The 24,042-nt window shown below is 50.7% G+C and overlaps 1 protein-coding gene across 8 annotated transcripts in view; it reads right to left on the bottom strand.

The window, feature by feature from the left end:
• The window catches only part of SCMH1 (Scm polycomb group protein homolog 1), an 80,287-nt gene that overhangs the window by 18,148 nt on the left and 38,097 nt on the right, over positions 1-24,042 (bottom strand). For 7 of the 8 annotated variants that reach the window (XM_069875233.1, XM_069875238.1, XM_069875237.1 and 4 more), the window contains 3 exons: positions 2,371-2,603; positions 1,688-1,814; positions 439-639 (listed from right to left, as the gene is read on the bottom strand). The exons of the other annotated variant lie outside the window; for it this stretch is intronic. In XM_069875233.1, the coding sequence (XP_069731334.1) occupies positions 439-639; positions 1,688-1,814; positions 2,371-2,603 (561 nt within the window). The remainder of the gene's footprint in view (positions 1-438; positions 640-1,687; positions 1,815-2,370; positions 2,604-24,042) is intronic. 8 annotated transcript variants of the gene reach the window in all.

Here is a 24,042-nt window from a genome sequence, read left to right as displayed (position 1 = left end):
CAGCACTGCATACGGGGCTGCAGCGCCCGGGAAGCTGCGTTGGAGGGAAGGGAAAGGCATTCAAGGAGGGGCCTGCACCACCTGCATCCGGGTAAACATGGGCTTGACAGCAAGAGTTAAAAAGATGGGGTATTTCTCATCTTTTCATCAGGAGTTGTGGATATCCCACCTGTTTCACCTCCTGCTGGTGAAGCCTAATGCTGCCCATGGTGATTCCAGTGCTGCATCCCGTTTTATCCAGGAGCTGTGCCACGCCAACTGCTCTGCCCCAAGCCAGCCATTGGCTGCTCGTTCAGTGACACAAATGTTTGGCAAGAAAGAGAAGACAGAAATCTGTCTGCCCTGGCACCGACTGCACCGAGCTTCAGGAGGGACAACTTCCAAGTGCGTCCTTGCAACGACATCTCTGAAGGCAAAATGCTGCAGGCCAGTTCTCACCTGAGATGACCTCTCCCCCGTGGCCTTGTTTTAAGAAGGAGAAGACTGTTTTCTGATGATAAGCGCAATCAATGCAGGCCTGTACTGCTTGCTGCAGGACAACAGAAGCTCGAGCTGGTCCAAAATGGTCCGGCAGCTGCTGAACTTTCTTCTTGTCTAGGTGGGGCCCAGTGCTGCCGTTCTTGTTCAAGTAAATGCAAACTGCCAAGATGAGAAATGCGTTTGCCATTAACCCACTCAGGAAAGCAAGAAACAGATGCCTAAAATCCAGCCTGGGAGATGCTGAGATTTTAAGACTGTCAAATTCACCACAACTGCCTGTCTACATCCTAGCAGTGGAGGCGCTTCTAGAGGGTAATAGCCTCCGAAATCTTCCTGCCTCATGCTCGTCTTCCAAGCTGCTGCTGTTTCTCCTATGGTTTCCCCAGCATTCAGGTTTCCCATCTGCAGGCTGCAAAGGGATTCCCATGTCAGCCAGCTAAGGTGGCTGTGGTGTTCAAAGGAGACTGAAGGAATGCAGCCCCAATTTTTCAGGGAAACTGGGTTCTTTAGGTTCCTCTGAAAACTGGCCAATGGTGTTCTGAGGAGACAGAGGGCTCAGCCCATACACAGTGCCTGACGGAACATATAAAAAGCAGCTTTGCATTAGACCTCCCTGCCCAGATTCATCTTCAGCTAAACCTCACAGCTGGAGCACAGCACACACCCTGCACTGCCAGTCCTACTCCTCCTTTGTTCCCTCTTGTCCCTCTTTCCCTCAATATCCTGGCTGAAGCTGAACTGAATCATTCAGCAGTGGCTGAATCATTGCCACTGCCATTCAGCAGCTCTGAACCTTGCTGTGGTTTCAGCATTGTTCCTGGCACCGTTTGGGAGAGTTGGTGCTTTGGACTCCGGAGAGGTGCTGCCCGCTGTCCCGTCTCTGGCCACGAGAAGTGCCCTTTGGGAGCCCTGGAGTCCCTGCACACACAGGGTAACTCGGGGAAAGGGGTCCCTGCATTGACCAGAAGATTTGCAACCTTCCTACAGCTTCATTATTTCCAAACCGGACAGAGAGAAATGAATGGCTGATCTGGACTCGTGTGCCTTTTCCCCTCAAAGCACTCCCTGTCAGGCCGGCCTTTTGAAATTGCAATGTTTGCTGCTCTAAGGGTTTAGGAAACACTGGGAGTGTCCTGGTGAGTTGCCTTCTGGCTGATGCAGCTCCTAACCGTGTAATCTTGTCAAGAATGTGGTTTGAGACCCTTACCTGTGGGAGCCTGCATGGCAGAGCTGGGGATTGTAGCAGCGTCCTGGGGCACAGTGCTTGTGTCTGGCTCTGGGGTACTGGTTGTTGGAGAGGTGGGTGCTGGGTTCAGCAATGTCTTAGGTTTCCTCTGCAGAAAAAGAGGAGATATTTCTCCTTTTATCCCTGCTCTCCTTTACCACCCATGATCACTACACTCTCTCCTCTGCATCCAACAGACACGGCACTGTAGAACATGACACACTTCTGATGGTGATGGCGGGGAGTCTCAAGAACCTAGCAATCAATACCTGTATATTTTATAAACCGCAACCCTGAAAACTTAACAAGCCTGAGATCTGCCACCTCTGCTTGACTCAGACCAGCTACATACGATGGACAGAAGAGCTTATTCCACCGTTCGGCCATCCTGTCACGATCACAGCATCTGCCATGCTACTCCACAGCTAATGCAGCTCCGAAGACACAGGTTCTTGATGGAAATGATCTTTAGGACACAGACATTCTCTACAGCTCTGGGGCTGGACTCAAGGATGTTCCCAGCCCGCACACCCCTGTGGCCTCCTACTTGCTGCAGTCACACAGCCAGAGGCTGAGACAAACGTGCCCAAACACACGCATGCAGCATCCCATGGCAGACTTGCAGCACTTGCTTTTCACCCGCCTGCATCAGCATCAGCTTTTACCTTACTGCCAGGCTTGGGGCCTCTCTTTCTGGGGAATTTCAAAGGCTCCACTGACTTGGAGGGTGTAGGCATGGGGTGATGGATTAGCGTTTTGGTCGTTCGACCACACTTCTTCCCTGTTTTGCGACGCCTTTGCCCTTGTTGATGCCCCAAATCAGTCTTTGTGCTACTGTGCATGCTAGGTTTCTCCGAGTTTACTTCGGAGGCAGGTAAAGGGCTCTTTGGAATCACAACTGAAATAAAAAGAGAAAAAGCAAATATAATTAAATCAGGCGAGAATCAAAACAAAAGCAGCCTCCATCTTTAAACACATGGAAGAACCAGGAGTGTTCACAGCCCCCTGAATGGAGGCGGCTTCTCTCCAGGCCAGAATAAAAACCAAATGCACTGATCTTTGGCTTGGCACTTGAACTGTGGGACACTGGATGGCTGAACTCCAGAAAGATCATGCTTTTAGCCATACTTCCCTTCCTGAAAGTAACTGACACCTACATCTCTTGCTTCTGCGAGTGGTGACCTGCCAGAGATCACGCGCGATGCCCTGCCAGCGTTCGTAGGGAAGGACCAGTCAAGACCTGCTTGACAGTCAGAGAGCCAGGGCCAGGCTGGAAATCCCCTCTCTGGAGGCAAAAGTCAAATTGGTCCTGTCCCTAAATTACCAGTGAGCTGTGGTGGAAGCTCCATCCTTGACGCCCGCAGGGACGATCACTCCTCACCTCCTACACCTCATCTTGGATCAGCCAACCTGCTTCTCTCACCTACTGCCGGAGGCAAGCAATGTGCCAGCATAGTTTGTTCCTTCTTATCTCCTCACACTTTTATGACAAAAACAGGTTTGTGGTCTATTTGCCCACAAATCCCCTCAATTTGGCCACTCGCCGTTCCCAAGCACTGCTAAAGGCTGGAGACGAGCTGGCCCAGCTCAGCAGACCACTGTGTCCTTTAGATTTAAAGTTCTACTAAGAAGAAACAAAACCAAACCCTTCTAGATTGAAAAATGCATGGTGACCTTCAGGATGTCTTGTTTCTCAGACTTGGAAACCTCACTGTGAATTCAACAGGAGGGCTTTCAATCAGACAAGAACAACCACGCTTGAAGCGAGGAGCATTTTAGTCAAGAAGAAAATCTTGGCAATGAAAACCATGCACTAAAAGACTGGTATCAAGATGGCAAAACTGTCGGTAAATAAAGAGATTTTTAAGACTTTTCTGATGACAGTTTTATGAGCAGTTACTGCGAGCAAGGACTCATTCCCTTTATACAAAGATCCTGTTCCCTGCTGACTGCTCAGAGGCAGCAAACCAAGCTGGGTCCAACTTTCTAGGGGTCTGGAGAAAGTCAGTGAGCTGCAAGGTGACAGCAGTGAGAGCTGGCTCAGAAGACAATCAAGGCACGGGGCAGTGAGTTGATGGCTCTGTCAACCACTCCGCTGCTGGCCAAAGTGCAGCCCAAGCAACCAGCATGGGTGGTACAGGACATCATACACGGTCCCACCAGTGGCAGCTTAGCAAGGCCTGATGCGAGCTGCAGGATTCAGCTTTGCTCTCCTAGTCTGACTCCATACACCACCTTTGGCTCTGGGTCCCCCATGCTCTCCCTAGGGAGCTGGGCATAAACCTGGCTGCCAGGGCCAAGAAAACCCAAGTCAAGGGTTCATTCAGACAGCTGGAAACCAGGCCTGGTGTTTCACAGCAGGACTAGATGACTTGATGTGGGTGGATGTGCGTGGCCAGGCTCTCCTCCAGGTCCAAGGTGCTGCTGGGACTCCCAGCCTCCAGCCACGTAGGCATGTGTCTCATTGGCAGTGCCAGCAACGGCTGTGCAGAGGGCAGGAGGGCAGCTGGAGCTTCAGACTGCCTGGCCAGGCTCTGTTTAGGACACCGAGGTCAGCAGCTACTGCAGAGAGCGGCCAGGAACAGCGGGTGCATTCCTCCTGCTGCTGCTGGCAAACCTTGTGTACACTGCCGCTCGCTGCTGTGGGAGGATGAACTCTGCTGCCCCTGTCCCACCACACTGAGCTCCTGCGTGTTTCTATGAGTAACCTGCTCAAAAGGCAAAGTGCAGAATGTCTGACATTGTCTTCGGGTGGTTTACACCTTCCCTAACCTCAGTTTGCACTCGTGCAAACAACACAGTGCATGGTGGATCCAGGAATCAGCCCCATTCTGCTCATTACAAGGGCAGAGCAAGATTTCTGATGCCCTCAAGTTTAATTTTTAGTTGGTTTTGTGTATTAGGGTTCTGTACGAGAAGCTGGGGAGCACATAGTCAGTCCAGGATCTGACTTCCCAAGTCACATCTTTTTGTGTGTCAGGTACAGGAAACTGTGGTTAAAAGAGGGTTTTACTATCCCTTCTTTGAGATGTTAATATTAACAGCAAGACTACTTTGCTTGCAAGAAAAGGAATTCTTACAGCTGATTGGTTTCCAGGGCAGTGTCACCTGTGGCAGGTGATGTCCAGCACCGAGCTGCACCAGAGGAGAGGGACGACACGGACAGGACAGGCACCGATGGCTGAGTCGCCTCCAGCCCTACATCTGCACAGTGATCCCAGCGGAGAAACATTTGTATTAAAGGGTTTACTGGAATCCCACAAGTTGATGGGACAAAGACACCAGTAAAATGCTCTGTACTTCAAAGAAGCTATGAAATATCAAACACACACATGAAATGGTGCTGGGGGGGGAAGTTTGCTTGCAATCTGCACCAATGCCAAGTGTCTGAACTAGGCTGTGCCTGTGATGAGGCTTCTCTAGTCTGGGGGAAGAACTGAGGAGGCTGCAGAAAGCTGTGAAGCAAACACATGCTTTCAGTTTTACCAGTGAAAACTCCACAGCAAGGGTGCTTTGGGAAGCTGGGATGCAGCAGTCAAAGCTGCCAAACCATCCCCTCGGCTCCCAGGCTGGAAGCACATTGCAGAGAAATTCCAGGGGCAGGGAAGGAGACCGATGTCAGCCAACTCCTGGTGTGCAAGCTTTCACTCTATTGATTTATAATAAAAAATGATGTCATCTATTGGTCTAATAGATGCAGAAAGATGCATTTATAAATGCAGAAAGCTGGCCACTTCAGCTGTAAAGATATTACAGGTAAAGTGAATTTGCCAGCCTTGAAGAATCAGTTCTGGTTTTAGGGCAATAAAAGCCTGGATCTCGGTGTGGGCAGACCACATAACAGCAAGCCTCGTGTCATTCAGCTGCACCAGAGCTGTTCCCCCTGCGCCTGCTGCCCCTGGCAGCTTCTCCCTGCCACAGCCCCGGCTCCGTGGGGATGCAGGAGCCGCTCCAGCTCAGCAGGCTGTTCAACCACAGAGAATTACAGCAAACTGAGCAGCCGGCGCAGGGCATAAACACACAGCTAATGACCTAGATCGGTTCTGTGTGCCTGACAGCGTTGCTGAATGCAGCGGTGAATGTGTTGCTGAACACACGCTCGTATTTTTTTCCCATGGCTGTTTCAACGAGATGGATATTTTCCTGACCTAGAGTGATTTAATGAAATGAACTCTTCTCATCCCATTCAGCAGACTTGCCTGGCTTCCTGGTTGATTTTAGGTAGAACCTGAGAAAACACCAGCCCATGAATTCATTTCTCTTCCCCTACCAGTGCTGAGCTGCACGTAATCAATGTGATGAGGAGATGCCGACCACTTCAGAGCGGAGTTGTCCCACCAGTTGCATTGCAGAGCAACAGTGCAGCCCCAAACCCATAGAGTTACAGCTGCTGCCTCCTCACCAGGAACTGGAGGCCTCCTAACGGATCCTAAAGTTTTTGCCGAGTGCCTATTACTTTCCTTCATGATTCCAGTCCCTCCTGTTACCAGGACATGGTCAGGAAGGAAGCCCAGGAAGGGAAGGAGCAGTGTGGAGCGCTCAGCCCTGCTCGCACCCACAGGCTCCAGCAGTGGCAACGACTTATCTCACAGCTGCAAATCATTGTCCACATACCCTTTAACTGCCAAAAGCTTCAATTTACTGCATCTTATTCAGCTGGTGATGGTGCGAGCCCAACAGTGACATCCACCACGGACATCCCCACCTCACAGAATCATAGAATAGTTTGAGTCAGAAGGGACCTTAAAGATCATCTAGTTCCAACCCCTCTACGATGGGCAGGGAGACCTCCCACTAGATCAGGCTGCCCAAGGCCTCATCCAGTCTGGCCTTGAACACCTCCAGGGATGGGGCAGCCACAACTTCCCTGGGCAACCTGGGCCAGGGACTCACCACTCTCATAGTGAAGAAGTTCTTCCTTATGTCTAGTCTAAATCTGCCCCTCTGCAGTTTATACCCATTGTCCCTAATCCTATCACCACAAGCCTTTGTAAACAGTCTCTCCCCAGCTTTCTTGTAGCCCCTTCAGGTACTGCACGGTCACTATAAGGTCTCCTCTGAGCCTTCTCTTCTCCAGACAAAACAAGCCCAACTCTCTCAGCCTGTCCTCGTATGGAAGGTGCTCCAGCCCTCTGATCATCTTTGTAGCCTCCTCTGGCCTTGTTCCAACAGCTCCATCTCCTTACTGAGTATTCTAGAACCGGACACAATACTCCAGATGAGGTCTCACAAGAGAGAAATAGAGGGGCAGAATCACCTCCCTCAACCTATTGCCCACGCTTCTTTTGATGCAGCCCAGGATACAGCTGGCTTTCTGAGCTGCGAGAGCACATTGCTGGCTCATGTCAAACTTATCAGCCAGCACCTCCAATTCCTTCTCAGGGCTGCTCTCAATCAAATCATCCCCCGTCCTGTATTGAATCTGAGGATTGCCCTGACCCAAGTGTAGGACCTTGCACTCGGTCTTGTTGAACCTCATGAGGTTCTTACAGCTCCAGTTCTCCAGCCTGTCCAGGTCCCTCTGGATGACATCCCATCCTCCTGGTGAGGCAACACCACCACTCAGCTCGGTGTCATCTGCAAACTTGCTGAGGGTGCACTCAATCTCGCTGTCTATATCATTGATGAAGATAATAAACAGCACTGGTCCCAGTACAGACCCCTGAGGGACACCACTAGTCACAGATCTCCATCTGGATGTTGAGACATTGGCCACTACTCTCTGAATACGACCCTCCAACCAGTTTCTTATCCACCGAACAGTTCACCCATCAAATCCATATCTCTCCAATTTAGAGAGGAGCATGTTGTGGGGGACCGTATCAAAGGCTTTACAGAAGTCAGACAGATCACATCCCTTGGTTTTCCCATGTCCACTGCTGTGGCTACCCCATCATAGAAAGCCACTAGGTTGGTCATACAGGATTTGCCCCTGGTGAAGCTGTGCTGGCTGCCATTAATCACCTCCATGTGCTTTAGCAGAGCTTCTAGGATGATCTGTTCCATGATCTTCCCAGGCACAGAGGTGAGGCTGACAGGTCGGTATTTCCCAGGGTCGTCTTTTCTATCCTTTTTAAAAACAGGCACAACGTTGCCCCTCTTCCAGTGACCAGGGTCTTCTCCTGATTGCCATGACTTCTCAAATATCATGGAAAGTGGCTTGGCCTCCTCCTTCCCTGTTCCACTGTTTTCATCCCCTGAAGCCACCAAGAGGAGCTATATTTTCAGAAAATCAAGAGAGGCTTCTTACTTGAGAAATCAAGTTTGCTGTCACAGAGAAACACAGCACCTCTCTGCCCTGCAGCTTTGGAGCTCATACAGCACATGAACAGCCTAACACAGCTCTAAAGCTGGCGAGGAGTTGGGCCATGCAGCCTCCAGAGATGCCTTCCCACTTGAATTACTGGAATCTACAATTACTGGACCATTGATTTGGGTCACACAGGCACCCAGCACAAGGGTAGACATGGGGAATCAGGTCAGCTTCTTGAGGGCCCAGTGGGCATCGACCAGGCCGGCTGCAGTGAGGAACATCATCCTGAAGATGTTGGATTAAGCATTGCTGAACTTGGAGCCAAAGGAAAGACTGACTGGGCTGGCAGCCACTGATGGACTAGTTTAAACAGTCCTGAGCGTCCTGCAGAAACAGAGACTTAACAGAGAATTCCAGACTTTTGGCTTTATTTCCTAATGCCAAAATATCCCCGTCCATTGACACATGGCACCAGCAGCACTCACAGTGCTGGGACTCAAACTGTTATTTACTGATGATTCTGCAAAGTTCCCATCCACTCTGAGGTTGAGACAACACTAGAAAGCAGCATTCATCCCTCCTCAGCTTATCTAAGGCTTGGCACAGCTTGGAGACAAAATTATGTCCTTGAGATGAGAATAACAAAGACAATACTTAGGAAAATATAGGACAGAAGAGTTGAAGATGGGGAATGGTTTCACAGAATCATGGAATGGTTTGGATGGAAAAGACCTCAAAGTCCAGCCAGTTCCAACCTCCTGCCATAGGCAGGGAACACCTCCCATTGGATCAGGTTGCTCAAAGCCCCATCCAACCTGGCCTTGAACCCCTCCATGGATGGAGTAGCCATGACTCATCTCTGTGGCCTCCTCTGGACTCACTCCAACAGCTCTATGTCCTTCTTCTGCTGAGGACTCCAGAGCTGAATGCAGGGCTCCGGGTGAGGTCAGAGCAGAGCAGAGGGTCAGAATCCTCTCCCTTGACCTCAGCACACTCCTTCTGATGCAGGTTACACTTCTAATCTTGTGGAGAACTGATTGAATCTTTCCTTGGATGTAGTAGTTCAGACCCAGACAACCTGGAGGCTGGAGCTGAACAGGAATCAGAGCTTGGGGCCAGTCCCAGAGTAAGAGGTAAAAGCTTCAAACTTCTGCAGTTGTTCCCAGAGCATAGACTGTCACCACGAGCAGACTGGGGGTAAATATGGGCTCCAGGAAGGCTCAGTATTTGGTTCTTCCTGAGCAGGTCATAACATGGGAGGAAAAGTCATAGAATCATAGAATCATAGAATAACCAGGTTGGAAGAGACCCACCGGATCATCGAGTCCAACCATTCCTATCAAACACTAAACCATGTCCCTTAGCACCTCGTCCACCCGTGCCTTAAACCCCTTCAGGGAAAGTGACTCAACCCCTACCCTGGGCAGCCTCTGCCAGTGCCCAATGACCCTTTCCGTGAAAATTTTTTTCCTAATGTCCAGCCTAAACCTCCCCTGGCGGAGCTTGAGGCCATTCCCTCTTGTCCTGTCCCCTGTCACTTGGGAGAAGAGGCCAGCACCCTCCTCTCTACAACCTCCTTTCAGGTAGTTATAGAAAGCAACTAGGTCTCCCCTCAGCCTCCTCTTCTCCAGGCTAAACACCCCCAGCTCTCTCAGCCGTTCCTCATAAGGCCTGTTCTCCAGCCCCCTCACCAGCTTCGTTGCTCTTCTCTGGACTCACTCCAGAGCCTCAACATCCTTCTTGTGGTGAGGGGCCCAGAACTGAACACAGGATTCGAGGAGCGGTCTCACCAGTGCCGAGCGCAGAGGGAGAAGAACCTCCCTAGACCTGCTGGTCACGTCGTGTCTGATCCAAGCCAAGATGCCATTGGCCTTCTTGGCCACCTGGGCCCCTGCTGGCTCATGTTCAGACGCTGTCAACCAACACCCCCAGGTCCTTCTCCTCCAGGCAGCTTTCTAGACAGACTTCTCCTAGTCTGGAGCTGCTCAGGGTTGTTGTGCCCCAAGTGCAGGACCCACCACTTGGCCTTGTTAAACCTCATGCCACTGGACTCAGCCCACGGGTCCAGCCTGTTCAGATCCCTTTGGAGCCTCCCGACCCTCCAGCAGATCCACATTTCCACCCAGCTTAGTGTTGTCTGCAAACTTGCTCAGGGTGCACTCGGTGCCTTCATCCAGGTCATTGATAAAGACATCGAACAGGGCTGGACCCAGCACTGAGCCCTGGGGAACCCCACTTGTCACTGGCCTCCAGCTGGAGTTAACTCCATTTCCCACCACTCTCGGGGCCCTGCCATCCAACAAGTTTCCCACCCAGGAGAGTGTGCGCCTGTCCAGGCCAGAGGTGACAGTTTACTAACCAGAATGCTGTGAGAAACTGTGTCAAAGGCTTTACTGAAGTCCAGGAAGATACATCCACAGCCTTTCCCGCATCCAGCAGCCAAGTCACTTTGTCATAGAAGGCAATCAGGTTAGTTTGGCAAGACCTGCCTTTTGTGAACCCGTGTTGACTGGGCCTGATCACCCGGTTCTCTTGCATGTGCTTCATGACAGCACTCAAGATCACCTGCTCCATGACTTTCCCTGGCACTGAGGTCAGACTGACAGGCCTGGAGTTCCCTAGATCCTCCCTGCGACCCTTCTTGTAGATGGGCACTACATCAGCCTCCAGTCCAGTGGGACTTCCCCAGTCTTCCAGGACCGTTGGAAGATGATGGAAAGGGGTTTGGCCAGCACACCCGCCAGCTCCTTCAATACCCTTAGGTGGATGCATCCGGCCCCATAGACTTGTGGGTGTCAAGTTGGGCTAGCAAGGCTCTGACCACCTCCTCTTGGATCACGGGAGCCTCATTTGGCTCCTCTAGCTCCTGGGTTTGTACACAGACGGAACGACTCTCTTTACAATTAAAGACTGAGGCAAAGAAGGCATTAAGTACCTCAGCCTTTTCCTCATCCCCTGTCACTGTTGTTCCTTCTGCGTCCAATAGGGACTGTATGGTCTCCCTAGTCCTCCTTTTATTATTTATATATTTATAGAAGGATTTTTTGTTATCCTTCACAGACTTTGCCAATCTGATTTCTAGTTGAGCCTTAGCCCTTCTGATTTTTTCTCTACACAATCTCAGTTCCCTCCTGTCGTCCACCCAAGAGGCCTGCCCCCTCTTCCAGAGCCCATAGACATTTCTCTTCTTCTTGATATCACTCAAGATCTCTCTATTCAACCAAGCTGGTTTTCTCCCCTGCCGGCTTTTTTTCCGGAACATGGGGATGGCTTTCTCCTGAGCTGCTAGGATTTCCTTTTTGAAGAGCTCCCAGCCTTCACGGGCTCCCTTGCCCTTAAGGACTGTCTCCCATGAGACTTTGCCAACCAGCCTTCTGAAGAGTTCAAAGTCTGCCCTCTGGAAATTTAATGCTACTGTCCTACTAGCCACCCTCTTCACTTCACCTAGAACAGAAAACCCTATCATCTCATGATCACTTTGTCCTAGGCGTCCACCTACTGCCACATCCCCCACAAGGCCTTCTCTGTTCACAAACAGCAGGTCCAGGAGGGCACCCTCCCTTGTTGGTTCATTCACCAGCTGTGCAAGGCAGTTTTCTTCCATGCACTCCAGGAACCTCCTAGACTGCTTCCTTTCTGCTCTATTGTACTTCCAGCAGATATCAGGAAGATTGAAGTCTCCCACAAGAATGAGAGGCATTGATCTAGAGATTAACCCCAGCTGTTTATAGAAGAGCTCATCAGCTGCTTCTCCTTGGCTGGGTGGTCTGTAACAGACTCCCATCACAAAATCTACCTTCTGGTGGGCTCCTCCGATTTTAACCCACAGGCACTCGATCTCCTGATCGCCACAATCCATCTCAACAGTGTCCAAGTCCTCCCTTACAAAGAGGGCTACCCCGCCTCCTCTCCTGCCCTTCCTATCCCGCCTGAAGAGTTTGTACCCCACCATAGCTGCACTCCAGTTATATGAGTCGTCCCACCACGTTTCCGTGATGGCAACGACATCATAGGCTCCTTGCCCTACAACAGCTTCCAGCTCTTCCTTCTAAGAAGTCAGAGCATGGGTGGGACACATGGGCTTTCTGCAAGGACAGGGATTAAGAAAAATCCTCCAAGTCCTGGAACTGACAAATCAGAGCATGATTATTCTGATAATTCATTATTTCGTGCAGGGATTCTTGCTATCCAGCCTGGAATATCTGCCTGAGCTGAGGGTGAGATCACAGGCACATCTACCACAATAACACAGCAAGACGATCCAAGCGCTGCATGATTCAACACGTCCGAGATGTTCTCATGAGTAGTTATCTTATCTCCCAAAGCTACATGTTCCTTTTACATAAAATTTATCCAGTTTCAGCTTTTGATTACCGAAACTCTCAGCTGCCTTTGCTGGAGCCATAATTTAGACCTCACTGCTCAGTGGCTACAGGGCAGCGTGCACAAAACCGCAACATCATGGTCAAAGTGTCTCCATCCTGTGGGTCCTGGTGACCAGGCTGTATTTCAGTGTCTGCGTTTGGGCAGGACATCCAGAAGCACATGAAGAAGAGCTTACAGCAGTGTCTTACGCATTGAACATGAGAAAGACTCTGAACTTTCATCACAAGTGTCCCATTTCTCTAGGCTTAGAAACCCGAATGGTATAGGGCAACAATTTTCCTATTTTGATTGCCTGCACGTGCTTGGATGAGCTCTGTGCCCTGCAGAGGCCACTGTACCCCCTGCAGGCATGAGCTGTGGCATTTCTACAGTTGTTTTATTTACAAAAATAAATCAACTGAAAAAAAAAAAAAGGTCTCGAGAGTCACAGTGACACCAGGCACTGCTATTTGCCTTTTGCACAAACCACACATTAACAGTTCCCCAGTTACAGGTAGTTACGTGTTCTAAAGGCAGAGCAGCCTTGAAAACATCCCCAAGTGCTCAGGACACCTTGCAACACATCTCGGAGATGCTGGGCTGCATGCTGACAGCCGAGGTTTAGCGACCAGTACCAGCCTTGTAAAGCATCCCAAACTCCCCACCTCTGATTATAACGGCACGCAGACATGGGAAAGAGAACAACTGAAGTTTGCAGTCGGTGCTGCTGGAACTGAAGACCAGAAAATCCCTATTCTGGACCTGCAGAATCTGCTTATATGAATCAAACCCCAGAACTCACAACTCAAAGGTCTCCATCACCAAAGCTGCCATCGGCATATCAACCTTCACCCCAACCATTTGCTCAACTCAAGTACCTGACCGTACTCAAGCACAAAGTGCTTCTGGCTACAACCAAAACTGAGGCTTTACTCAACAACACAGCCCCCATGAGGAATCAGACCTGCTCGGCACTGCCAATACAGCTCCTGTAACAGAAACTCAGCCTTGTGAACCCAGACGGGTCTGGACTGGTCAGCAGACATGTGGATGGAGGCAACACAGCCCTGCCTTCCCACAAAGCCTCTGGGATCCTCACCAAAGACTTTTATGAAAACTAAAGGGCCATGAGATAAGAAGGAAGGTTTCTATGGGGATAAATGAAGGGTTAGAAGAAGTAAGGGAAAGCGGTCATTCTTGTGGAGGAAAGAGGTCTCCATGGAGCACACAGAGATACACAGTGGGATCTGCACCTGCTCATGAGTGACCTGTTGAAGGGACGAGAGAGGTGAGAAAGTTTTCTGAAGATCCACACTTCCCAGGGCAGACAGGATGGTGGCAGCCTGAGAGCAGGCCCTGAGAGAAGCTAGGAGACCGAGTTTCAGGGCAAGGAGACAGCAGACGACACTCACACTGGTATTTATAAAGCAATGAGTGTGGAGAAAACCACTCCTACCTTCAAAATGATGGGCTCTGAGCTCCGTGGTACTCCTTCACAAAGGAGAACTTGAGCTCTAACACTCACTGCATGAGAACACCAGCTCAAGACACGATGGCCAGAAAGAGCCAGGGAAAGATTCCACTTCAGAAAAATGAGAGATGTTATGGTAAAAACCAACAGAATTGAAATCTTCATTGAACTGGTTAAAAGTCAAGCAAAAAGCCCCTGCAGCTGATCCCTGGATTCTCACTTCCATGGAGTTCCAGCCTTTCCAGGGATAACTTCAGACATGGCTAAGCTCTGCATTGCCAAGAGCCACCTTGAGTCTGCCCCTCCCTGATCCTGTTAAGGAAACTCTGACTGTATTGAGCATTCTGAAAAGTTCCTTCACACTGCTCTGGCTTAGAAGGCAATGTAAAATACCTTTTAATATTCTTAACAAGATTTCAGCATCATTTCAGAGACAGCAACTCTGATTATTCCTCAGCAGTAAGAGTACATCCATCCATGTGCAGATATTCCTCAGTGCAGGGGAAAGCACTTTGAGATGAGCGTGAGGAGTGTGAACACAATAGATACAATCACCAACACATCCTGGGGGTCAGCAAAGTCCCCTCTGCTGACGGTAAAACAAACAGAGACAAGGGACATGATCAGAGACAAAGACCATGACAGCAAGGACATCCAAATCGGTGTCCTCAGCAAAAGGCATTTGCAGTTTAGTGCTGAACACACACATTTACTCAGTTCCAAAACCCAGGTCGTAATTTCTCCCCCACAGGGGAAAGAAATTAACTGCTTTGTATCCACCAGGGAGTATCAAAGGATGGGTAAACTTAGTCATGCATCTTTGAGAAGAGCAGCGAAGCTGGTGAAGGATCTGGAGAACCAGTCTGATGAGGAGCAGCTGAGAGACCTGGGGTTGTTTAGCCTGGAGAAAAGGAGGTTGAGGGGAGACCTCATCACTGTCTACAACTGCCTGAAAGGAGGTTGTAGCAAGGTGGGTGTTGGTCTTTTCGCCCAAGTGATAGGTGATAGGATGAGAGGGAATGGCCTCACGTTGCACCAGGCCAGGTTCAGATTGGACATCAGGAAGAACTTCTTCATCAAAAGGGTTCTCAGGCAGTGGCAGAGTCTGCCCAGGGATGTGGTGGAGTCCTCATCCCACTGCAGCTCCTGTCACTGCCAGTTAAGCAGAGGAGCAGAAGGACCATGCTGGGAACAGCCCTGGCACAGGCGTTTACCCGACATGGACAAATGGCAGGTCTGGGCAGTGGGGCTGGTTCCAAGGATTTAGCAAGCAGATCTGGGTTGCGCAGGAAGGCCTCAATGGAATTAGAATGCTGTTATTTATTCCATACAGAGCATCCTCATCACCCTTACAGAAACACTCATGTCTAGGAGCCACTGCCCCACGATCTTTGCAGACCATTTTTACAAAGCCAGTGGCCTTGTCTTGCACCCTTTGTGCTGGTGCAGCATTTTATTTCTCCAGTGCTCAGACAGCTAAACTGTGGATTAATTTTGCACGGCCAGTCAGATTCTCCTTTGCAGGCACAGCCAAGAGGAAAGGTGCTGCCAGCTCCTTCTCATAGCCCAGCCACCAGGTCGGACAACACGGAGCTGCAATGGGCCTGCTGGAACACGTAGTTCACATGTAGAGGATAAGCAAATGGCAAATTTGTCTACAATCACCCTCTTCACACCCCAAATCAGCAGTTTTCTTCCTGTCCCCATCCCACCACCTCTTGTTCCAAACAAACTGGCTGCAGCACAACCTGGGCTCTCGCATGCTGTGATCCTCATTAGTCTCATCTTCTCCAGCCCATGGGAAAACTAAGCTGTTGTCATGGTATGTTGTTTTAATCAGCTGTGAAGCAGTCATGGAACTAAAACAGAGAAATTTTGAACCACAAAAAGGAGGTGAGAACAGAGCTGGGCAGCTCAAGCATGAGGAATTCATCAGCAGAGCTGAACCTCAAGCTCCTGACTGGGGGATGCACGAGTGGGTGGAAGGAGACCCATGGGGGCAATCAGGGAGCTCCTGGAGAAATGGCAATGCTGGTATTTATTGGTGAAATCAGAACAACGTCAGGTCAGAATCTGAACTCCATTCCTCAAGATTAATACGGTGACCCCGAGGTCAGGCTGACGTCGTCTCCTTGTGTGACCATTCCAGTGGGCACATGGCGAGTGCTCCAGCAGGAACAGCAAGAGCCTGGCTGCTCAGTAGGTGGCACGTGGGCAGAACTGGCACTTTTGGTCCTGACACAGACACCAACAACATAAATGAACTCATCTCGACACCTCAGGAAAGTCACCGATTGGACTGCAGCTTTTCCAGGCTCATTGCTTCTGTAGAAACCATCGGCAGAACACGCATCCACAGCAGTTTCCAAGGCACTAGGGATGCCCAAAATGTCTCGTCCACAGGGCAGCAGACCAGAAAATCCCAGATCCACGGTCTTAGGAAGCAAGCAACCTGCAGACTGGCTGAGACTTCAGCTTTTGCAAGCACAGCCAAGTCAGCCTGAGCTGCACCAGCAGCAGGACAGAGCTCACGAGTTTCTGCACAGGTTTACAGCCCACAGGGAGTTTGCATCAGCATGGCGATCCTGCTATTTATATCCAACTCGCTCCAGGACATCCATTCAGCTAAAATACATGGCATGAGAGGCCACCACAGTCAATCTCCTGACTGATCATGTCTTCTGACCCTGGGAGTTAATTATCAGTGGGTTTCCAAAGCCCCATGTGGAGAATCAAAATGTTTCTGTACTCTTGCCACATTCAGGCTATTCAGGACCATTCCTGGGGTTTCTGCTTGTTCTGATCTTCTCTGAAGCTCTTTTTTTAGCTTTCGCTTCCTGGTTAAATATTAGCAGAACACCTTCAACATATCAGTGCACAAAAACAAGGAGACCAGTAGGTGGGTGTCATTTATTCCACTTTTGTTCTTTTTTAAAGCTGTTCAGAAGTCATAAAAATACCAAAGATCAAGAGGAGAACTGTGACAAGGCACAAAAGGTCCACACTTTATAACAACTGGGGCTGGGTTCAGCATGAAGTTTCGAAGTTCAATAAAAACACACTCTGTGGCCACACGTACCTGTTCGCCAAAGCCGGGGTCAGAGCTGGGCTCAGCAGCATTGATTCCTTGCTCCAAAAAATGGGGAGAAAACAAAAAAAAAAGTCCCCAGCAGGTCATGAGAAAATGAAGTGAGGTTCTCATTCCTGTAGAGTGACTGAAAAATCCCACCAAAAAGGGCCAATTTCTCCCATACACTGCTCCGATCTCAGCCATCCCAGTGACCATGTGCAGCCTCCTACAGACCTTTGTGAGGAAAGTCTTGCTGAAGATTTTGGTTCCTCTGGCGCTTCCCGCATTCCCACAAGGGACCGGAGCTCCTGTCACCAATGGCTGGTATGGGTGTGCTGGTGGGAGGCAGCAACAAGGTGTGGAGCCCTGAGCACTCAATATGAGGCTTCTTAATAGTGGGTGCTTTGTAGAAGCATGGAATGGTTTGAGTTGGAAGGGACGTCAAAGCCCACCCAGTTCTAATCGCCTGCCAGGGACACCTCCCACTGGATTAGGGTGTTCAAAGCCCCATCCAACCTGGCCTTGAACACCTTCAGGGATCGGGCAGCCACCACTTCCCTGGGCAACCTGGGCCAGGGCCTCCCCACCCTCATCGGAAAACATTTCTTCCTAAGACCTCATCTCAATCTCCCCTCTTTCAGCTGAAACCCATTCCCCTTGGTCCTATCCCTGCACTCCCTGAGGCTTTCCTAAAGACACAAGAACTGTTACATTTGGCACACTTTAAGCTTATTTAACTCTGCTTCCACACCTGCCACCGGAGGGTGGTGAGGGAGAGATACCAGCCCTGCTTGTAAGCAGCACCTCAGGGATCAGACGTTTCTAGACCCCCAAAATAAAAGCCCTGCACTGCTGTTCTTCCTTGAGGTTGTCCAGTTCCACCCTGAAAGCACTCAGACCTCCACCCTGCATGAGCATGACCATATCCCATCAGTGGGAGCGTTGTTACTGGGCAGAAATGGAGCAGCTTCCCCAACGATCTTCGTCCAAAGAAGGGAAGGACTCAACAGTGTGGATCCTGTAGAAATGTCCTGCCAAGACTCAGTAATGCCCTGAGATTACGGAACCATGTTTTGGGTCAAGAAGCAGGATGGAAAAGGAAACATCCTGAATCCAAACCAGCTTCTCTGAGTTATGATATTTTATGTATTTTAGAATACATATGTATGTATTATCTTTAATAAAGCATGAGGAAAGTTCAAGGTGGGAGGAAGGCTGAGACACTGATGTTAAGCACAGGCTGGGGGATGGTGAAAACTCTGCCTTTCCCAGATCAGCTCCTTCTCTCAGGGGCTCTTGCTGGCCCCAAGACATCACACAGTAACATCAGGTCACTGACACGCCAGACTCACTGCTCCTGCTGAGCCACAGCTTTGCTCTTTGCTGAGCTGCAGGCAGGCAGCATCCAGAGAGGGTCAGGGAGCAGCACACCCTCCTGCCACGCTGGGCTGCTCTTCTCCAACCCCCAGACCTCCAAAACCAACGCATACTCCAGGACACACATCCATGCTGAGCCAGGATCATTGCTAAGTACCTTGGCTCTGTGTTCCAAACAGGTCAAAAGTGTTTTCTTGGGATCTTCCCACTGTGCTCTGAAAGGCAGCGACACCTGGTACTGTGACTGCACACGCATTTGACCATGGCTGAAAGAGAAAATGCTGGACTGCTTTGGGTAACCTCCTGCCGTCAGTACTGCATCTCTACTGGTGTGGACACAAATCCAGCCACCCCAACACAAACACCACCCAGCCTGATGCACAAGCTCCAAACCCCTGTTGAAGTGACAGTAATTACTATTTGAACACCCCCGATCCAGTGGGAGGTGTCCCTGCCCGCGGCAGGAGTAGGAACTGGATGAGTTTTGAGGTCTCTTCCAACCCAAACCACTCCATGATTCCAAGATTTTTCCATCTCCTCCAAGCAGCAAGCCCAGGAGCTACCCTGAGTGTTCCCCAGCCAGCTACTCCTGACGAGACTCCTCCACTCACCGCCGTATTGTCTCCCCAAAGGAGGAAGAGAAACCAAGCAACACCAAAAATAAAGTAATAAAATAGACATTACCTTTGCCCATGGGCAGAAAACCTAGCAGCTGATCCCCATCTTCATTTGAACCAAGCAGTTCACCAATAAATCACATAGCAGCAGCGGTGGGGAGAGAGGAGGAACTCCATAAACTTTCTCTCCAGGGTCAGCGTTTTGTGCCTCTGTTCCCTCCTGGAGTCACAGCTGCCGGCACAGCACCCACGCGAGGGCAGGCCCTGCTGGCACACTCCGGTCGCTTTGCCTATACGGGCGGGTTGAGTATCACACGCAGTCCAGGAGTGGATGTGAACTCCCCTTCAGCACATCCCCATGGTAACTATCTAAAGTGATTAACTTCTGCTTGCTTTGCACGCCGAGGGAAACGCTCTCAAGGCAGCCCCGGGAGAGCGAGTTGCGCGCGACAGCTCTAGCAGAGCTGAGTGAAGGCGCTCAAGGCCAGTGCCTGCCGTCCAACCGCGTTGAGCACCGGGGTCTCCAGTGCCCATGCCGCTCCCCGATGGCTGTGGCTCCGCATTAGCTCTCCTGACCCAGCAGGGCGCGGGGCCTCTCTGCCAGCTGGGCTGGTGCCAAGGCAGCAACTCCACTCCTCCAAATTCCAGTGCTGGAGCTGCTTCCAGTTCTGCCCGCCCAGCCTTAACGCTTTCACTGCTGTCCCTCTCCTACACCTAGCATCACCCGTGTCTTTGTTATGGAGCATCCAGAAGGATGGAAAAGGAGGTAATAAGCCCACCAGGGAATGCCACAGGAACACAGCATCAGGCGCAGGCACAGCTCAAATGGAGAAAAGGTGCAAGGACCTTCTCAGTTACGGACTTCAACGGCTGCATCTGTGACTGCTGGCAGGTTGCTGTGGGCTACGTGTCCCAGCATCCTTGTTTTTGAGGTTTTGGTACCTCCCTGCCCTCCAGCAGTGATGCATGGTTGAGCAGACTGGATGCTGTTACAGTGGTGTGTGCATGGGGAAGGTCCTTGTGTGGGTATGGATTCAATCTGGATTCCTTCAGGGCCTGGAAAACAAGCTGCTTTAAAAGAGGCCAGGGGAGACTGTCCCTGCCACAGCACCTTCTAGCAGGAATACTGTTGGGATCACGCACAGACCCATCTCTCAGCTGTAACGAGGGCTCCTGTAAGCAGCTCACACTTGAAGCAAATCAGAGCTGAGCTGCCGCACAAACGCGAGAAACATGCACCCATTTCTTTGATATTTAAAGCTAATGTTTAAATAAGAGATTTCTACATGATTTGGACCCAGATCTTGCAGAAAATCTCAGATCCCTGTGCTGGCAAGCATCATGTGAAGGCAGAAAGCCCTGATCCCACTGGCTCAGTCCCTTTTTCCCAGCCTGCATCCCTCTGCCTGCTGCAGACAGGTTCTCCAAAGCATCACCTCCTCTGTGATGAGCTCAGAGCTGGAAGCTGCCTCACAGAGGTACCTGCGAAGACTGTTTCTCCTTCCCCAAGGGCTCACAGCTCTCCATCCCACAAACCACTTCAGAAAGGAAAATAACTTCTCCTGGATCCTCTTCCAGTGTATGTTTCCCTGACTACAAAGAACCGAGCTTTCCTCCATGCTGCAATTAGTTGTGAAACCCACATTTCCCATGGATAACAGACACATATACATCTCCTCGCCACAAAACAGGGGATTTCCCTCATCCCACCTCCCCACGGAGGGCAGGTGGCCCTGGAAACCACAATCATTAACCTGACTCTTATCGCTTCCTTCTTTCTTCTCAGTGGTTTTCATCAAAGTCTCCATTTCCCTCTCTAATCCATTAGTGTGCATATCCTTCACTACTTCTCTCCAGTAACAAAGCAGCAACCCTCTATCTTGAGGTCAATCCTAAATATTGATTTGCCGTTCTCCTTATAATGGAGAGGGACTTTGCAAAGCAGCTTTCCAGAGCTGTGCTCCACTTTTAGGTCAGTTACCTGAGAGCAGGATTGTTTCTGTCCCGTTTAGAGCCATGAAAGCATGAGCTCCCTGCAGGCTGCCCAGGAAGTGGGGAGTCTAGAAAACTAAAATGCATGCCAAAAGCTTTTCAAAAGTGCTGTAATGGTTTGGCTGGGATAGAGTTAACTTCAGTAACATCCATATGGTGTTGTGTTTTGGATCTGTGACCAAATCACTGTTGGTAACATCCTTGGGTTTTAGCCCTGCGTGGTATCAAGGTGTCTGCTTCTCACGCTGCCCTGGCAGCTGGGAGGCGGCACAGCTGGGATATGTGACCCCAATGGCCTGGATGTTCTGAACCACAGGGTGTCATGCTCAGCAGGCAAAGCTGGGGAAAAGAAGGAGGAAGGGGGGATGACTGGAGTTATGGCATTTGTCTTCCCACATCGCCGTTATGTGTGACCGAGCTCTCCTGGGAACAGTTGAGCCCCCGCCTGCTGATGGGAAGCGGTGATCAAATGCCTGGCTTTGCCTTGCGGACACAGCTTCTGCTTTGCCTGTGAAACCGTTTGTATCTCAACCCACCAGTTTTCCCACCTTCACCCTTCTGATGTTCTCCTTCACTCTGCTGTGGGGCAAACGAGTTGCTGGGGGGAGGCTCACAACAGCCAACATATGGATTTTACCCCTTCCACCTCTGCTCTCCTCCCAGTTTACCGTTCTCCCTGACACTGCTGCAGCACACAGACCCATATACTGCTTATCTGGTCACAACCTAATCTAAACCTTGAAGCTCTCAGCTTAAGAAGTATCAGCTCCCTCCTGCACTGTGTCTACAATGTCAGTTGAGTCACTATATGACTCAAACAGAAAAGCACGCAGGCCTGGCAGACGTGGATCATTCCCTCCCCACCCAACACACCTGCAGGTTCTTCCACTGAAAAACCCTACATCGTTAGTGATGTGCATGCAGTGTATTTTGGCCTTGCTTCGATGTGCTGCAATATCTAAAGACAAGGAAACACCCTTCTACTTTGGTCTGCCCTGATTCTGCATCTCTGACCCCACCAGGCAACAGGAGAGACCAAAAATTTTGCAGAAAGTTTGGGCTCTCTGCCCCATAGAACCCCAACTTGCCAGGTTTATGTACACACTGTGACGGACTGGTATTTCCCAGTCAGTATTTCTCCAGGATATGTGCTTGACTCAGTAAGAAAGGATGTGCAAACAGCTCTCCTGGAAACAGTTAAAAAATGGTAATTTCTCAAACTTGGAAGCAAACCCACAAACCACAAGCACCTCCTGCACAAGGTGACTGTTAACAGATCTGCCTTTTGAGCAGGGCTCAAAGCTACCATCCAGCACTTTGTTCAACAGAATCATAGAGCAGTATGGGTTGGAAAGGACAGTAAAGCCCATTTAGTTCCAGCTCCCTTGCCATGGGCAGGGACACCTCCCACTGGATCCAGTTGCTCCAAGCCCCATCCAACCTGGCCTTGAACACCTCTAGGAATGGAGCAGCCACCACTGCTCTGGGCAACCTGGGCCAGGGCCTCCCCATCCTTACAGAAAAACATTTCTTCCAAAGATCCCATCTCAATCTCTCCTCTTGCCGCTCAGAAACGTTCCCTCTCATCCTATCCCTGCCCCTCCCCAGCTTTCCTGCAGCCCCTTTCTGTACTAGAAACTGCTCTAAGGTCTCCCTGGAGCCTTCTCTTCTCCAGGCTGGACAACCCCAGTTCTCTCAGCTTGTCGAACAGGAAGCCCTTATGTTCCTACAAGCCCAGGATACGTGTTTAAGGGTAAGAGGGAACATGCGTGAGAGGCCTGAAAAGACACAGAAGATACTGTACTCTACATGTAAGCAGTGGAGTGGAGGTTCCTGCCCAAGAGATGACCCCAAGAGAGCCTCCTGGCACAGGTGGGAAGCTGGAGGAAGTGTGCTGCACCCCCATAGAAACCCCACTCCCTTTGGGATGGTCACAGAGACTTGCTTGTCACAGAGACAAGCAGGCATGGGGAAGCTGGGGATGCACAGGACCAGCTCTGTCACATTTCGCCTTGCACTGTAAGCCCGGCAGAGCCGAGCTCCAATCCCAGCCTGCAGGCTGACACCAAATAGAGAGGATAAAAACCGACTGCAGGTGCAGGCACCCCTGGAGCTATGTTATGTGTGTCTCCATGTAGCTCCAAGATGTGCTACATGGAAAGCCGAGCTCCGAGAGATGCTAGGACATCTGGCTGGAGCTTTCGCAGCAGCCACCGCACACAGCACACATCCTGACAGTGATGCAATTACCAACCTGGCATGCAGAGCTGTTTCTCCTTGCGCTTGACCTCCCTTTCCTCCCTTCACACACACGTGCCCTCCTGAAAGCTCCTCTCAGCATGGCTGGCTGGGCCCCAGCTCAGCACCCTCCCCAGCCATGCAAATACTAATAGGAGTGGGAAGCCCCAGAGCTGGAGAGGAGACGCCCCTGGGAGAAGCCCTGCACCCCTCCACCTCTGCCAGCAACCAGGAGAAGGGGCAGATTAGAGCTGAATTAAGTTACCAGCATTAAATAAACATGCCTGGCCCCTTTGAAGTTCTGCTTCCCTTGAACATGAGCTCATTCCCAAGGCCTCTTTTCGCTCAACCCCAGGAAGCCTTCAGTCTCGATAGAGTTAACTCTTCACAGGTCTGGGATCCCTCAGGCACCTTATCCTGGTGGTACCCATGGGCTCTGGGTAAGACGGTCAGTCTGGTATGTGGGCAGAACACCAGCATCCTGTACATCTCCCCAAGTCTCCCTGAATTAAGGGCAATTCCCACTGGGAAAGAGAACCGAACCTCCCTGACTCCACCACGTGGTCCCACAGGCTCCACGCTGGCACACAGGGAAGCTTTATCAGAGCCAAAGGAAAGGGGGATCCCTCTGCGGTGAAGCATCCTCCAACCCTGCCAAGAGCAGCACTCGCAGGTCCTGGGGGGCTGTGCTCACCCTCCTCCAAAGCAGGGCTGAGGAGTAAAGGGACAAGGCAGGAATTTAATTACAGATCAGGAAAGTTCCCAGCACTCCCTTCCTTTGGTTTAATCCCACGAAGTGGAAATTGGAAAGAGTGGGGCAGGAAAGGGAGGGGGCAGCCACAGAGAGGAAAGTCAAATACCACAAAGACAAGGCTGATCCTGACTCCACAGCATTTTTGCATGGCTCAGGCAACCCCTGCCAAGCCCTGCTCTTGCTCCAGTACTTAAAAACAC

The sequence above is a fragment of the Phaenicophaeus curvirostris genome, chromosome 23 (genome assembly GCF_032191515.1).
Source record: "Phaenicophaeus curvirostris isolate KB17595 chromosome 23, BPBGC_Pcur_1.0, whole genome shotgun sequence".
NCBI classification, from domain to species: Eukaryota; Metazoa; Chordata; class Aves; order Cuculiformes; family Cuculidae; genus Phaenicophaeus; species Phaenicophaeus curvirostris.
The sequence above is the reverse complement of the archived record's forward strand: the minus strand, read 5'-3'. Positions and strand labels throughout refer to the sequence as shown.